Source organism: Sesamum indicum, linkage group LG5 (assembly GCF_000512975.1).
Source record: "Sesamum indicum cultivar Zhongzhi No. 13 linkage group LG5, S_indicum_v1.0, whole genome shotgun sequence".
Classification (NCBI taxonomy): Eukaryota; Viridiplantae; Streptophyta; class Magnoliopsida; order Lamiales; family Pedaliaceae; genus Sesamum; species Sesamum indicum.
This window is the reverse complement of record NC_026149.1, coordinates 13,301,143-13,315,823: the sequence shown is the minus strand read 5'-3', so window position 1 is coordinate 13,315,823 and position 14,681 is coordinate 13,301,143. Positions and strand designations below refer to the sequence as shown.

Sequence of the window (14,681 nt, the reverse complement as noted above, 5' to 3'; positions counted from 1 at the left end):
TTGTGTTTATGATAATATGAGTTTGGTCCAAGAGGAATTCATGCCTTTCAAAATTCAAATCGAGTTTGTTCATAGGTCATTGGGATAATTTTACTTGTCTGAATGAGATTGGATGTAGGTATATGTCTTGTGATTTGAAAAATTACATTTTAATAAGTTTTTTTATTAATTAAAATTTATCAAATTTATTGATATTAATAAAAAAAATTAAAAAAAAATTTTATATTTACCATCAATTGACTTATTACTGATTTATTACAGGTCAAATAATTTTTTTATAATCAAATTATCTTGATATATTAACGAATGTGATGAGGTACATTTTCACCATTATAAAGATAATTTAGTTGGAAAAAAACTGTTTGATCTGTAATAAATTAGTAAAGAGTTAATTGACCTGTAAATATTAATTTTTATTAATAGTAATAAATTTAATAGATTTTGACTAATGGAGTAATTTATTTATTAAATTAAAGCAAATTTTAAGAGTGTTAAATATAATTTTTTAAATCACAAAAAATCTATATATAATTATATCAAATTTTAAAGGATGAAATTATAATTATCCCTAAATCATATAATAAGTTAAATATTAGTGTAAATTACTAGGATGTAATGTGAAATTTACTCATAATATAGTAATATATATGTTTGGTGTGATGTGATGGGTTGAGTATGATTGAAATGGGTCGGAACAAGAATGTTTCTCTCCACATGGTGGGCGGCAACTGGTAATTATCAGGGTGATTATGGGGAAAAGATTCTGTGTGTGCCGTCCGCCTTCAACGTGTTCCTGTCTCTGTCTCTGTCTCTGTGTGCGCAGATGACATTTTTTGGTTAAAATGGTTATTGGAATTGTGTTGTATTGTATTGCCAAATTTTATGGTCATTTGATTTAGTTATGACCACACAATGTGTATTTATGTGTATGCTACGTGTGTGTGTGTGTGTATTATGGGATGCAACTTTTATAAGTTCATAAGATGCGCACAAATATAATCCTCCATGAAAAAGAAGTTTCATGTAGATACTAATTTGGGGGTTATACGATAAAAATCTTCTGAAAGATCGTATTGCCACCAAAGAGTGCAAAATTTACTTAATAAGATTAGAATTTGCGTATTTTTATATGGATTGGGGTTGCATCAGCCGGAGCCAACCCAATAATATAGAAGCATAACCAAGGGATTCTCAGTATAGTCATGATTTCATGTGACTCCTTACAGTTTCAGACACATGGCATAATATAAATATAACATACGGACTATTGTACATGTACGCATTTATGATTGTGAGTTCTAGCACTTGGACCACCATATTATTCATTACTCGATCTGATTTTAATATCGAAAGATTTTAGATGGAGGCTACCTCAATCAGCCTAACTTGTGTTTCAAGTCGGTCTATTACTGTTCGCGTTGAAAATCTCGAGTAGAGACATCTAGTGGACCTCATCTCCAGCTCAAATCTTCAGTCGACCCAGTACATCTCTATCTTCAACCTCGACTAAAATAAAATCCCACAATATGAATGAGGGTAACAGTTTCAGAACCCAATAAACAACACTTGAAGCAGCATCACCATTAATCAATCCAAATTGGTTTGAGGGAGGGAAGCAATTAGGTGAGTTAGAAGGGCAATGAATGAATGCTCTTCATTCTTCAACTAACCAAACTGCTTGGTTTAATGCTACAATATTAATTACTTTGGCCTTTGGAATAATGGTAACTGCAAACTTAGGTTTTGCTTCGTGCAACGCATCACAACCACAAGGCTTCATTTGATGTTTCACTTCAGATAAAGTTGTTATTAATAATCATAATAATCAATTTAATACTGTTAGACAACTTATAAGTGGACTAAAATGCCCTAAGTATACTTATTTTTTCATATTTTCTTTAAAATTAATGTTTTAACAATAATTTTTATTAATTAATACACATTTACGGTCAATTTAATTATTATTTTTTATTAACTACTCACTTTGTCTTCATCTTCTTTTATTTCACTAGTCATTGGCGACACGTTGCACTTGCATGTATATAATAAATAATCTTTCATGTTTAAACCAAAACGACGAGGTGCAGGTGGGAGAAAGGTAAGGACATGTTTGGGCGGTTGAAAGTTGGAAAAAGTATGATACAAAGAAAAGGCGGTTTGGCGTTGAGTGGGTGTGCGGCTGAACGTGTTGAGTTTTCTTGTGTGTCTGGAGATAATTACAACATCTGCATGACTACATGTGCTCCACTCTCCCAACCATAAACAAATCTTTGTCTCCACTTCAATCCTTTCTATATATATATAACTTCAATTTCTCAGAAACTTCTCATCTTTTGTCACCAATCCATATTTATACTAAAATTTTGGGCAGGAATCTATCCTACAACATGTGCGTCTTCATTAGAAATTACAAAATATTATTAAAAATTATGACACGAATTGGACTAGAGAGCGTAATTTAATTCAAATTAAGGTTAGTGATGATTTGACTAGTTGAGTTAGATGACGTCGAGTTGAGTCCTACGACGCAACTCGTTAGGCTTGTTGGGATGGATCCTACTTAAAAATCTCTGATGCCTAAGTCGGAATTTCTTTATGAAAAAAAATTATATTTTTGACACCATAATTTAGGATATTTTGTAATATTGGTACCGTAATTTTTTAAAAAGTTTAAAATGATACAAAAAAAATTTGATTCCATTTGCATGTTTATACTTCCATTAAATATGTAATTAGACCTAATTTTAGGGAGTTTACCCCTCGAATATAGTATGATTTATGAACTCGTTTAAAATTAGGGCGAAAAGTCGTGTTTGGACAAAAAGAAATCTCTTTCTCCCTTATCTTTTTCTCTACTTGCAGCGATTTTTCCAAGGCGTGCTGCTGTCTACGTTTGGACTGTGCTGCTTTTATTTTTTCCCCTTGTTTTTTTGTTATTGAGTCGTTGTACCACCTCGTTTTATATATATATTTATATATATATATATATTAATTATTATATTATGTTGTTTCTGTAAGTATATAATAAATAATATTTTAAATTTTAAAATATATTATGAATAAAAAAATTATATATATAAACCGATACATCATATTTAAAAAAGAAAGAAAGCAATAAAGAAAAAAAAATTAACTGAGGGGTATTATTGGCATAACAACAAAATTGGTGTTGCGGTATCATAAGCGCCATTCGTAGAAAAGAAATGCCTTTTCTTTTTTATATAGTATAAATATACTAATTTTTTTTTGTACGTAATTTTTACGAACATATAATTTTTTTTTATGTAAGATGATAGGAATAAAGAAATTTGTAAAATTAACAAATTATAATTTTAAATTGTAATAAATGTAGAGAAGTTAGGTGAGTGAGGAATGTGAAGTATTGGGTAGCTAAGAGAAAAAAAATATATAATTATGAGATTGTTAAAAAATATTGAAATTATTAATCTGATAAAGAAATATATAAAATTAACAAATTATAATTTTAAATTGTAATAAATGTAGAGAAGTTAGGTGAGTGAGGAATGTGAAGTATTGGGTAGCTAAGAGAAAAAAAATATATAATTATGAGATTGTTAAAAAATATTGAAATTATTAATCTGATAATTTTTTTTAAAGGTAATAAATAAAATAGAGGGTAAATTTGAATATTAAAAAATTGGTATGACTAGATGTTTTTTTTTTAATAATGGTACTAGTTGTTGTTGCACGCGGGGTAAAGTAAGAAATAAAGAAAAAATATTAATTATGAATTTATTAAAAATACAAAAACTTGTAAAATATATATATATATATATATATATGGAGAATGTGAGCGAGGAAAAAGTTAATTGCAATAGAGTTTATTAAAAAATTATAGAATTTTGTGAGGGCAAAAAATATAGAGAGTATGATAGAGAAAAAATGTAGTAGATTGAGAGGAAAAATATTACTTTTAAAATAATTAAAAAATATATATTAAAATTAGTATTGTGATGAAAAGGTAAGATAGGACAATAAAAAATTGATACGATCAATGAATTTTCTTTTATAATAGTATGGATAGATATAATAATAATTAATTTTTTTATATTTTTAAAATATGTACTGATATAAATAAAATATATAAATCAACACATCATATTAAAAATAAATAAATATAATTTATGAGTTAATGTAAAATTTCCATTTGGTTATATTATCAGTTAAATAGCATTTCTTATATATATGTAAAAAAAATTGATACAACGTTATTAAAATAATAAAACTAGTTTCTTTTATTTTTTTTTAGGTAAATTATATTTTGTCATTCGAATAATGTCTGTTTTTATACTTTGTGATTGAAATTTTTTTATATCAACTTACTATCTCAACTTTGCGAAATTTGCACTTAGTCATATATGACCGTATTTTTGTTGATTTTTTTTGTCGGGAAGACATCACATACTATACATATGTGAAAAGTATCACACCACATAACTATTAAGGATCATATGCGCACTGCTGAAAAATAATAATAAATGGCAAAGTGCAAAATATTTAATTTTAAAGTACATATTTGGTTTTTATTATCTTATTTTATTGAGATATTGTAAAAACTTAGAGGCTGTTTGGGTGAGCTTATAAGTTTTTCAAAATATTTTATAAGATGTTTAAAAGTTTATAAGTTTTATGAAATTATTTCGTAATTTTTTTTTATTTTTCTAATGAGCTTTTAGTAAGCTTTTTAAAAGAAAAATAAGATTTTTTTTACTTAATATATTACAAAAATACTCTCACAAATTTTTTAATATTTCACTTTTATCCTTTAAATAATTTATCCCCTCCCAAAAAGAAAGAGAATATCTATTTATATAATTTTAAATTTTAATAATTTAATGATTTTTTTGGTTACTATTATAATATAAAGAATTTATAATGCAAAATTCTGTAACATCTTATAAGTTCTGACATCTTATTATTCAGATATTTTATTATTCATAAACAAAATTTTAGTACATTATAAACTCTATAAGACATTTTATAAAAACTATGAGAACTCACAAAATTATTTAAATAAATTTAGCCAAACATCCTCTTACAAAGAAAACATTGGACTCTCTATTCACGGTCCATGGGCTTTATCTTCTATCCTATTGGGCCTTAACCTAAGTAAATATATGTATATAAAATATACTAATTGTCGTAGCACGTCGTTTTTACATGTATATAATAAATAATTTTTTATATTTTAAAATATATTATAAATAAAATAAAATATAAAAACCAATAAATTACAATTAAAAAAACAAAAGGAGAAAATAAAAAAAAATCAACTTAAGATATTCTCGACACAAGAAAAGAATTAGTATTAAAAAATGTGGAGTTGTTTTTAAAAAAAAATAAGTTAATTAAAATTAATTTTTTAAAAGTATTTAATTTGGGATATGATTATTAGTTCACTAACTGTCGTTTAAGAGTGCAGAGAGTCTCTCTTTTATATATTAGTATGAATATATATATTATTTCAAAATATTGGTCTATTAGAAAAAACTTCACTATAATTCTGAAATTTAGTAAATTTTTTAATGAAATTATGATTAAATTTTTTAAATAGATTTTAGGGCCCAAGGAATAAAATTGAGGATTTGAATTCAGGAATTTTCAAGAAAATTGTTTGGGGCTGGTCCAACTAAACTTGTTCATCTCCAGAACCAATTAAAACCCCACAGACATCAAACAGTTGCAGATTTCCAAATGCTCCTGAGCCTCCTCAGAAAACCCAAATCCGCCACCATCTCCGCCGTGAATTTACGTCTCTCCGGCAGGACCTCGCCGTTCTTCTCCACCCTCGGCCACCAGCCACTCCTTTCCTCTACAGAAGTCCAACCTCTTACAAAATCAGCCCTCCAATCCCTTGTTCTCTCCCACTATCACCATGGCAAATTCCGCAACCTCCTCCAGCACGTCGTCGCTTCGCCTTCCCTCCTCCTCACCGCTTGCCAGAACCTTAGAAAACATGCGCCGGACTCACCGCCGCCGCCACTCACTCTTGACTGGGTGTCGGCTCAGTTTTTCTCCCTCCAAGAACTCTCCTTTCAGCTCTCCAAGAGCTCGTTGGATGTTGAATCATGCTGCGTCCCTGTTTTTCCAGAAGCTAGCAGAGGTACACCCCTTGTGCTTCCCAGTCTGAAGCTTAAAGTTGTGCTTGAAGCTGTTAGGATTGTACTTGAAGTCATTTATGATGATAGGTTTGCCACATTTTCATATGGCGGCCGTGCAAACATGGGCCGCCACACAGCGGTTAGGTATTTGAAGAATTCTGTGGAGAATCCCAGTTGGTGGTTTAGTGTTAAATTTGATAACGAATTATTTGGTGCTAGGCATGTAGATAAGTTGTGTTTGATGCTAGGAGAGAAAATTGAAGACAGTGAACTTCTTGATTTCATAAGGAGGTTGTTTGATTGTAAGGTAGTTGCTGTTAATCTTGGTGGGGTTTGTTTGGGTAGAGGGCTGCCGCAAGAATGTTCTCTGAGTTCAATTTTGATTAATGTTTACTTGAATGGGTTCGATAAGGAAGTGCAAGAATTACGGCTGAAAACCAATAAGGAGAATCCGGAGTTCAAGGAAAATGAGCTTGTCCCTGGGGAATCGAGTTCAATTAATGTTTTCTATAAGCCAGTGAAGATTTATGCAGTCCGGTATTTGAATGAGATATTGATTATTACATCAGGAACGAAGATGTTGGCAATGGATTTGAAGAATAGGGTTGTAATGTTTATGGAACAGAACTTGGATTTGAAGGTGGATAGACAGAGAACAGTTATTCATAGTGCGGTTTCTGAGAAGATTCATTTTATGGGGATGGAGCTTCAGGCTGTTGCACCTTCAGTTCTGCGTCCGCCAATGACAGAGAAAGCAATTAGGGCGCGGAAGAAGTATCTTAGGCAGAAAGAAGTCAGACTTTTAGAGTTGAAAAATGCAAGGGAGAGAAACAGGAAAAAGTTGGGAATGAAGTTAATGAATCACGTGCTCAAGAAGTTGAAGCGAAGCAATGGATTCAAATTCGACTTCGAAATAGAGAATGAAGTGAGGCAAATCTTTAGCACTTGGGCTGATGAAGTGGTCCATGAGTTCTTGAGATCTGTAGACGAGCGGTGGGAATGGCACCGTGAGCTCTCATCTGGTGATTTTCTCTCTTTGGGCAGGATCAGAGATCTGCTCCCACATGATCTTGTTGATGCTTATGACAACTTTCAGCATCAAGTTGACAAGTATTTGAAGCCAGTGAAGGCTAAGAAGGAACTGGAAGAAGAAGTGAGAAGAAGAGAAGAAGAGGAGGAACAAAAGTATGCTCAAAAAACTGTCGAGGATTTGACAAAACGTTGCATCAAAGTCGATGCACCCATAGAACTCGTACGAAAGGCCGTCAAAATGGTTGGATTTACCAATAAGATGGGTCGTCCAAGGCCAATCAGTTTACTTATGGTTCTTGAAGATGTTGACATTATCAAGTGGTATGCCGGGGTTGGAAGAAGATGGCTCGATTTCTTTTGCTGCTGTCACAACTTCCGAAACATAAAAACTGTTGTAAGTTATCATCTTCGTTTCTCTTGTATCTTAACCTTAGCAGAAAAACACGAAGCCACCAAGCGCGAGGCTATGAGGCATTTCACAAAGGATTTAAAAGTTTCCGGTACTAATGGAACTGAAGAAGTGCACTTCCCTTCAGAAAGGGAAATCAAGATGATGGGAGATAAAAATCTTTCAGATCCAAAGCCCGTTGATGGAGCCCTGACTTTAGCCTTGATCAGACTGGTTTCTGATGAACCTTCACGCCGTTGCATTGCTCATTTTTGCGACAGAACCGATACAATTGTTTACAGGATCCGGTTACTGCAGAACCATCTGAATGTGAACCCATTGGACGACTATAGTTGGGTTCTTGGGATGGCCGTGATTCATGAGAGTCTACATAGAAAGTGTGTCCCCCTGTGTTCGGACCACATAAGTGAGTTATACATGGGAAGGTTGACTTTGCAAGATATTGATTGCACTGATTTAGCAGACATTGATTAATGTACCATTGTTCAACAAATTGTTTTTGGTTACACTGCGGATGAGAAACAGTTGTATGTATATTTCTCTCACCATATAATCAAAGTTAAATCTCTCTCCCCTTTGATATACTCATTACACACCTTACCTAAGATAGAACACCTGGGCTGTTAACAATCAAGAATCACCTAGTTTGGATCAAATGTACAATGTAAGAAGAATCACAGAAATAAAAAGGGCACAAAAAATGACAATGTTTTGAGGAGTCTGTCAGACAGCTGCAAGGCCATCTCAGCCAGAGCTTTCCAGCTAAGAACGATCCTCTACTGCCCCAATGGCTTAGTAGCCGTGGGAACTGTTAATCACGCTCTGGCCAAGCAGCCATGTTTCATCCACCAGACTTGATTTCCTGTCTCCTTAGAACTCAAGGATACAGAGGTACGAGCCTATAGAACAGATCCTGTTCAAGTAAGGTCGTGCCCATACAATTGCAGACCTCGAAATAATTACATGTTAATTGTTTTATTAATTTGCGATGTGGGACTTAACTTAGGACATGAATCCCCATACTTTCAACTCTACCAAGTAAAAAAAGTACATAAAGAATTGTAGTTAATGTTGGAAGTGAGATGAATTTCAGTATCAATACAGCTACATGAATTCCATCATTTGATTGCAGGTTCTTGAAATGACAGATTAAGGGAGTTCATCCTTTTTGCATCTGTTACAAAAATAAAATCAACTTGAGTTGCAATATCAATTAGATTAAACTCGAGCTACTACTAGTCAGTCATATAATTCTCATAATTATCATCGTATTTAAATGTCAAAGGAACAAATAAATAAATAAAGTATCTCCAAACAACACATTTACTCCGAAATTAAAAAACTGATATATCTGAGTTTTCGAGTGTCAAACCCATAATTTGTTGTAATTTTAATTATATGAAAGAAATCTATACATTAATTTGAGAAGAAGAAGAGAAAAATTACTTGTACCATGTAGATAAATGATGGAAAGAGTAAAGGAGTAAGTATATAAGGAAATTAGCGTTGTAATCAAATTTTCCAACATATTTTCTTTTTAAAATTTTGAGGCATAAAAAATGTCAAATTAGAAATTTTGAGAAGCCAAGCCTCAAGACTTTTTAATTTTTGAGATGGGAAAAATTAAGACAAATTGTTTTTAATTTTTTCGGTAGGAAAAAATGCAATTACACCCTAAACAAATAGACAACTACGAAAGTATTATTATGTAAGAATTTATGCATATGTGATTCTTGATTTTAGAAGTTCTGATCTGGTTAGCTCTCACCGACGTTAACATCAACAGCCTTTTCAAGATTTCTCTCTCTCTCTCTCTCTCTCTCACAAACACACACACTCTCTCTCTCTCTCTCGATTTCACACACTGTGTGAGAGATCTCTCGATCTGCCTCTCTGCAATAATGTACAGGCATTGATATATACATAGATACCTGTAAATATATTGAGGTGGAAAAAAATGGGTTGGAAGGCGGGCCAGGTTGTAGGGGTAGTCCTTCTAGTGATGATAGCTTCCTTCTACACGGGCACTCTCTTTGGCAACAATTCTTCTTTTCAATACGCACCACTGAAACAGCAAAACGTACAACAGAAAGCAGCCCCCGCAGCCAGTGATTCAGCATCATCTTCTGGTTAGTGTATATGTGTGTGTGTGTGTAGAGATGTATTTGATTTCTTGGATTAGTTGTACATTCTCTAATTGGGACTTCATCAGCAGTTATTTAATTTTGTAAGTGATTCATATAGTGAAAATCTTGCTAATTCTGTGTTTTGAGTTTGTAAAAATGTAAACCAGCACTTTCTTGATTTGAAAGTTGTAATCTTTGTCAAGAAATCTTCAATAGCAAATGGGTGTTTGGAAATTAGCAGGCTGGGACCATATGCAATTATGGGTTCAAGCTTAAATTGTTTAATACAGTAAAAGGTTAATAAATGTAGTGAAAGATCTTGTTAGTTTTGCATTTTTGAGTGTATAGCATCGAAAAGAATACTTCTTTTTGTCAGTTGAATGCCAAAGTTTGAATCTTTGTTTAGAAATCTTCACTTGAAGATGGGTTTTTAGGATGTTATCTGGTTGAGCTAAACAATTGTTATTCTTACTAGCTTAATACTAAAGGAGTTGTTTCCTATGGGTAAAAATAATTTAGGCCCTGTTGTGTAGCATGAAGAAAGTTAACTTTGGACATGCTCTAGTTTGATATCTGATGGAAATGCTGATGCCAATTGTTGTATTTTCTGGTTTTGTGGTGTATTTTGCTTGAGTACTTTATGCTTTGTTTGATGTTAAGTAAATCATATAATGATCCATAGACGCTTTGTTCGTAATAATATCAGATATGCGAAGGTAAGTTGAATGGTGATCACTGGAAATATCTGTCCCAGTTGAGACTGAGCTCAGGCTTCAGACCAGTTAGTTTTGTGTTTTGGATTGGCTTAAAATCTTTTGCAGAACAATGGTTCAAATGCATGTATTTCTGATTAAATCTGCGGTGTCTTTATATTTTGCAGGTGTATTTAGAAATAAAGTTAGTCTTACTTATCGGACAGTACCACTTAGGATCCCAGAAACAGGGATGAACATATGCCCTTTGAGATATAATGAATATATTCCGTGCCATGATGTTTCTTACATCAAAGAGCTACTACCAAAACTAGATCTTTCTAGGAAAGAGGAGCTGGAGAGGCATTGTCCTCCTCTCAATAGACGCTTGTTTTGTTTGGTTCCTCCACCAATTGACTATAAGATACCGATAAGATGGCCTACCAGTAGAGACTATGTTTGGCGAAGCAATGTAAATCACACGCATCTTGCTGAAGTTAAAGGAGGGCAAAATTGGGTGCATGAGAAGGATCAGCTCTGGTGGTTTCCTGGTGGAGGTACTCACTTCAAGCATGGAGCTCCGGAGTACATCCAGAGGTACTTGTGGTTTTTACTCTTTGATTGATACTGGGATCAGAGATTTTTATTTTAAAGTGCATGAGTTGGCCCTCTGATTCATTAAAACTTATGTAAGATGATACCAATGCATTATGTTGCAGATATCAAGTATTGCATCTTGTAAGTTTTGATGAATGTTAGAATTCATAATCAAATGCAGAAATTTGACGGCACTTCATGCTTCTAAGTACTTATAGAATCAAGTCGATATTATGGGTCAGCAATTAGAAATCTATCACTGTCTTTTTGTTGTGAAATGTGCATGTGTGTAGAGTTTATGTATATATCCAATAAATGTTACTTGTTATGTATTTATAAAGATGTTAGTGTGATCTCAAAGAGAAAAATGCTTGTGTTGGCAATATTGACTGTGGCTGCAATTGTTGTTTGTGCCAAAATTTTGTGTTGACTTTAACAAGAGACACTCAAGCAGGGAGGGAGAGGCTCGAAACTGATAAGAGCATACACTAATTCTCAGTCACTTGACTTTTTATTTTCATTTTTCTCTGTAACTCCTAAACTTTGCCAAGAGTTGTGATGATGTCAAAGTATTGGTGCATTATAGACTAGTTTGTATTACCAGAGAACAGTTTCCACTTGCAATTAGTTTCCGACTGTACTAACTTAATTTTCTGTTACTATTTCCTTCATATGCAATAAAGCAAAATAGCAAAAGCTACACCTAATGAATGTAAAGAGTATCTGACAACAATTTAGCCGAAAATAAAAAGTTTTGTACTATGGAGTTGCGACCATAAAAGATCACAACGCTGGGGATCCTAGCAAGATTTTGTCTGATGTACATTGCTTAAGAAACTGTCAGATCCTTCATCTTGCAGTTCTATGGACAGCTTGACAAGCAAGGATGTTTTCCTGTACGTGTTCAAGTGTAATTGTAGCTGACTTTGAGTCTGCTGCTGCAGGTTAGGAAATATGACAACTAATGAGACTGGCAACCTCCATTCTGCTGGTGTATTTCAAGTTCTAGACATTGGTTGTGGAGTAGCTAGCTTCTCAGCGTATCTTCTTCCCTTAAATATCGAAACTATGTCTTTCGCTCCTAAAGACGGCCATGAAAACCAAATCCAATTTGCTTTGGAAAGAGGAATTCGTGCCATGATTTCTGCTTTATCCACAAAACAGCTGCCGTATCCCAGCAACTCCTTTGAGATGGTCCATTGTTCCAGATGTCGTGTTGATTTTCATGAGAATGGTTAGTTTTTTCTGTAATTAATAAAACAAAATTTGACTCCAAAGAAGATATCATATCAATTTTTTTTCTCCACAACAGTTTTTCATTTGAGAATATTTCCCCGGGATGTGTTAAAAGCCTTTAAGAAAAGAGCTTAAACTTATCATCGATTAATTTACTGTTCGTTGTCTTTGATTACAAAACTTATACATATCAGCCATCCTCTTAATAGTGTTTCTATGTGTTCTCAGTACGTCAGAGTTAAGTAAACATCTTGTATAAGAAGAATGCTCTGCTTATATTTACAAATACAATATTCATCCTTTAATGTTTCGGGTGCAGATGGCATTCTAATAAAAGAAGTGGATCGCCTGTTACGGTCAAATGGATATTTTGTCTACTCTGCCCCTCCTGCATACAGAAAAGACAAAGATTTCCCATTGATTTGGGATAAGTTGATGAATCTGACTTCTGCAATGTGCTGGAGACTCATTGCCCGACAAGTGCAGACGGCTATCTGGATTAAGCCAGATAATAACTTGTGCCTCCAGGAGAAGGCACAGCAGAAGCTTATTAGTATTTGCGATTCAACATACAATGCTAAACCATCATGGAAAACACCATTGAGGAACTGTATAGAAGAACATGTTTCCCAGAAACTCCCTCCAAAGCCACAACGCCTCTCAGAGTATTCCACAAGTCTCACTAAACTAGGTACCATAATTAAGTTCTAAATTATTAGGTAATCCGAGTATTTGGAACAAAATTGTTCTGCTCTCTGTTATCTAGTCTATTATGTGGTTGTTGCTCTAAGTGTAATGTCGATATGTTCCAGCTTTCTGCAACATGCTTCTGAATGTGACTGTTGAAAGATAGATAGCTCGCATCTCTTGTTCTTGAGCTTATGATGCGCGTGTGTGTGTGTGTAGAGAGAGAAGCATATTAGTAGATGTATTCAACATGGTTCGAGCCCTGGCTTGAAAAACACTGAAATGTGATATTTCCAGTGTTCATCTCATTATTTGCAATGTGTGCCGATCTTTGCTTCAATGAGTAAGGTTGAGCCTCACAATTTACGTATATGGTGCAGGTATCAATCGGGACAAGTTTTTATTAGATACGATCTATTGGCAAGATCAAGTCCGTCACTACTGGAGATTAATGGACGTTGGAGAGAAAGAAATACGGAATGTCATGGATATGAATGCTTTCCTTGGTGGATTTTCAGTTGCCTTGAGCACATGGCCTACTTGGGTCATGAACGTAGTTCCAGCAAGCATGAACAATACCTTATCTGCCATTTACGACAGGGGGTTGATAGGTGCTTTTCATGACTGGTAAGTCATAGAAATATACATATTCAGTTCTTATGCTTATTAGCAAAATGATGCCATGATTTGTACTGGTAAGTACAGGTGTGAACCATTCTCAACGTACCCACGCTCGTATGATTTGTTGCACGCCAACCGTCTTTTCTCTAGCTATAGAAGTCGTGAAGAAGGTTGTTTACTTGAGGATATCATGCTGGAGATGGACCGCATGTTGCGACCCCAGGTGAAATATGCTGAAACTCCCACTTTTTATGATGCCCATGGAAAAGTCTTGCTAATATGATCATGCCCCAACCAATTACATTGCCGGTGTTACTGTGATTAGTCACGTTCCTTAAACTATACACCAATCACATCACATAGCAAGTGTACTAAATTATCCAACACTTGTCATACGGCTGCCGACTCTTCTTAAATTGTAAACCAATCACATAACAAGTATAGTGCATCCTCAACATGATGAGCTTGGATTTGGTTGAACCTGATTCAAACTAGAATTTCATGCACGGTTTACCATGTTACATTCCAAAATAATATAATTTCATTACATTCATGTTCAGGGCTATATTATTATTAGAGGCGAAGATGATTCCTTGGTTTCAAGGATTATAGATCTTGCTCCGAAGTTTCTCTGGGACACTCAATTGCATTTTCTTGAAGACGATAGAAAAAGAATGGAACCCGTCCTATTTTGCAGAAAGAAGTTCTGGGCCATCCTCTAATGAGACGAGAAAACGAAGGCGCTGCCTGTGCAGGTCTTTCTACATGCAAGTATCCAAAATGCTGCTTGTGTTTGACGTTGGGTGGAAACTTCTCCATTCAACTGCAAAGATACTCAAAATTAACGTGAGTACTACTTCTAACTTATTTTGTCGGTCATACGCTGCCCAAAGTATAGATGTTTTTGCGTCTATGTTCAGAGCAATGGGGGTGTATTTTCTGTTACGGTAGGATTAGAACGTGAAAATTCTTTTGTCGGACCTCAACGGATTCCGTGTATTCAAATGTTCTCCAGTTCAGACAGGTACTTTGTGCCGAAGGCGGAGTGTATTGTAACAATTGTGTGTCGTGTTAGCTAATTGTCCTGTAATATGAACAGAAGGTTGAGGAAACCTGGGTAGTTTCTTGTCAAAATTTGGAGCATTTCTTGTTAGTCTCA

At 34.0% G+C, this 14,681-nt stretch overlaps 2 protein-coding genes across 2 annotated transcripts; both read left to right on the top strand.

The window, feature by feature from the left end:
• LOC105162568 lies at positions 5,652 to 8,140 on the top strand. Its single transcript, XM_011080627.2, has one exon. It carries the CDS (start codon positions 5,716 to 5,718, stop codon positions 8,035 to 8,037), a length of 2,322 nt encoding a protein of 773 aa, XP_011078929.1. The 5' UTR covers positions 5,652 to 5,715; the 3' UTR covers positions 8,038 to 8,140.
• LOC105162567 (probable methyltransferase PMT7) lies at positions 9,288 to 14,681 on the top strand. Its single transcript, XM_011080626.2, has 7 exons — positions 9,288 to 9,692; positions 10,570 to 10,978; positions 11,923 to 12,212; positions 12,534 to 12,905; positions 13,282 to 13,528; positions 13,607 to 13,745; positions 14,083 to 14,681. Exons 1-7 carry the CDS (start codon positions 9,521 to 9,523, stop codon positions 14,242 to 14,244), a joined length of 1,791 nt encoding a protein of 596 aa, XP_011078928.1. The 5' UTR covers positions 9,288 to 9,520; the 3' UTR covers positions 14,245 to 14,681.

Bases quoted from the DNA above. Each gene is read 5' to 3' on its own strand.
- LOC105162567 (XM_011080626.2), top strand. From the start codon at position 9,521: ATGGGTTGGAAGGCGGGCCAGGTTGTAGGGGTAGTCCTTCTAGTGATG. The intron at 12,213-12,533 runs GTTAGTTTTTTC...TTTCGGGTGCAG, and splicing joins TGTTGATTTTCATGAGAATG to ATGGCATTCTAATAAAAGAA. The intron at 13,529-13,606 runs GTAAGTCATAGA...TGGTAAGTACAG, and splicing joins ATAGGTGCTTTTCATGACTG to GTGTGAACCATTCTCAACGT.
- LOC105162568 (XM_011080627.2), top strand. From the start codon at position 5,716: ATGCTCCTGAGCCTCCTCAGAAAACCCAAATCCGCCACCATCTCCGCC.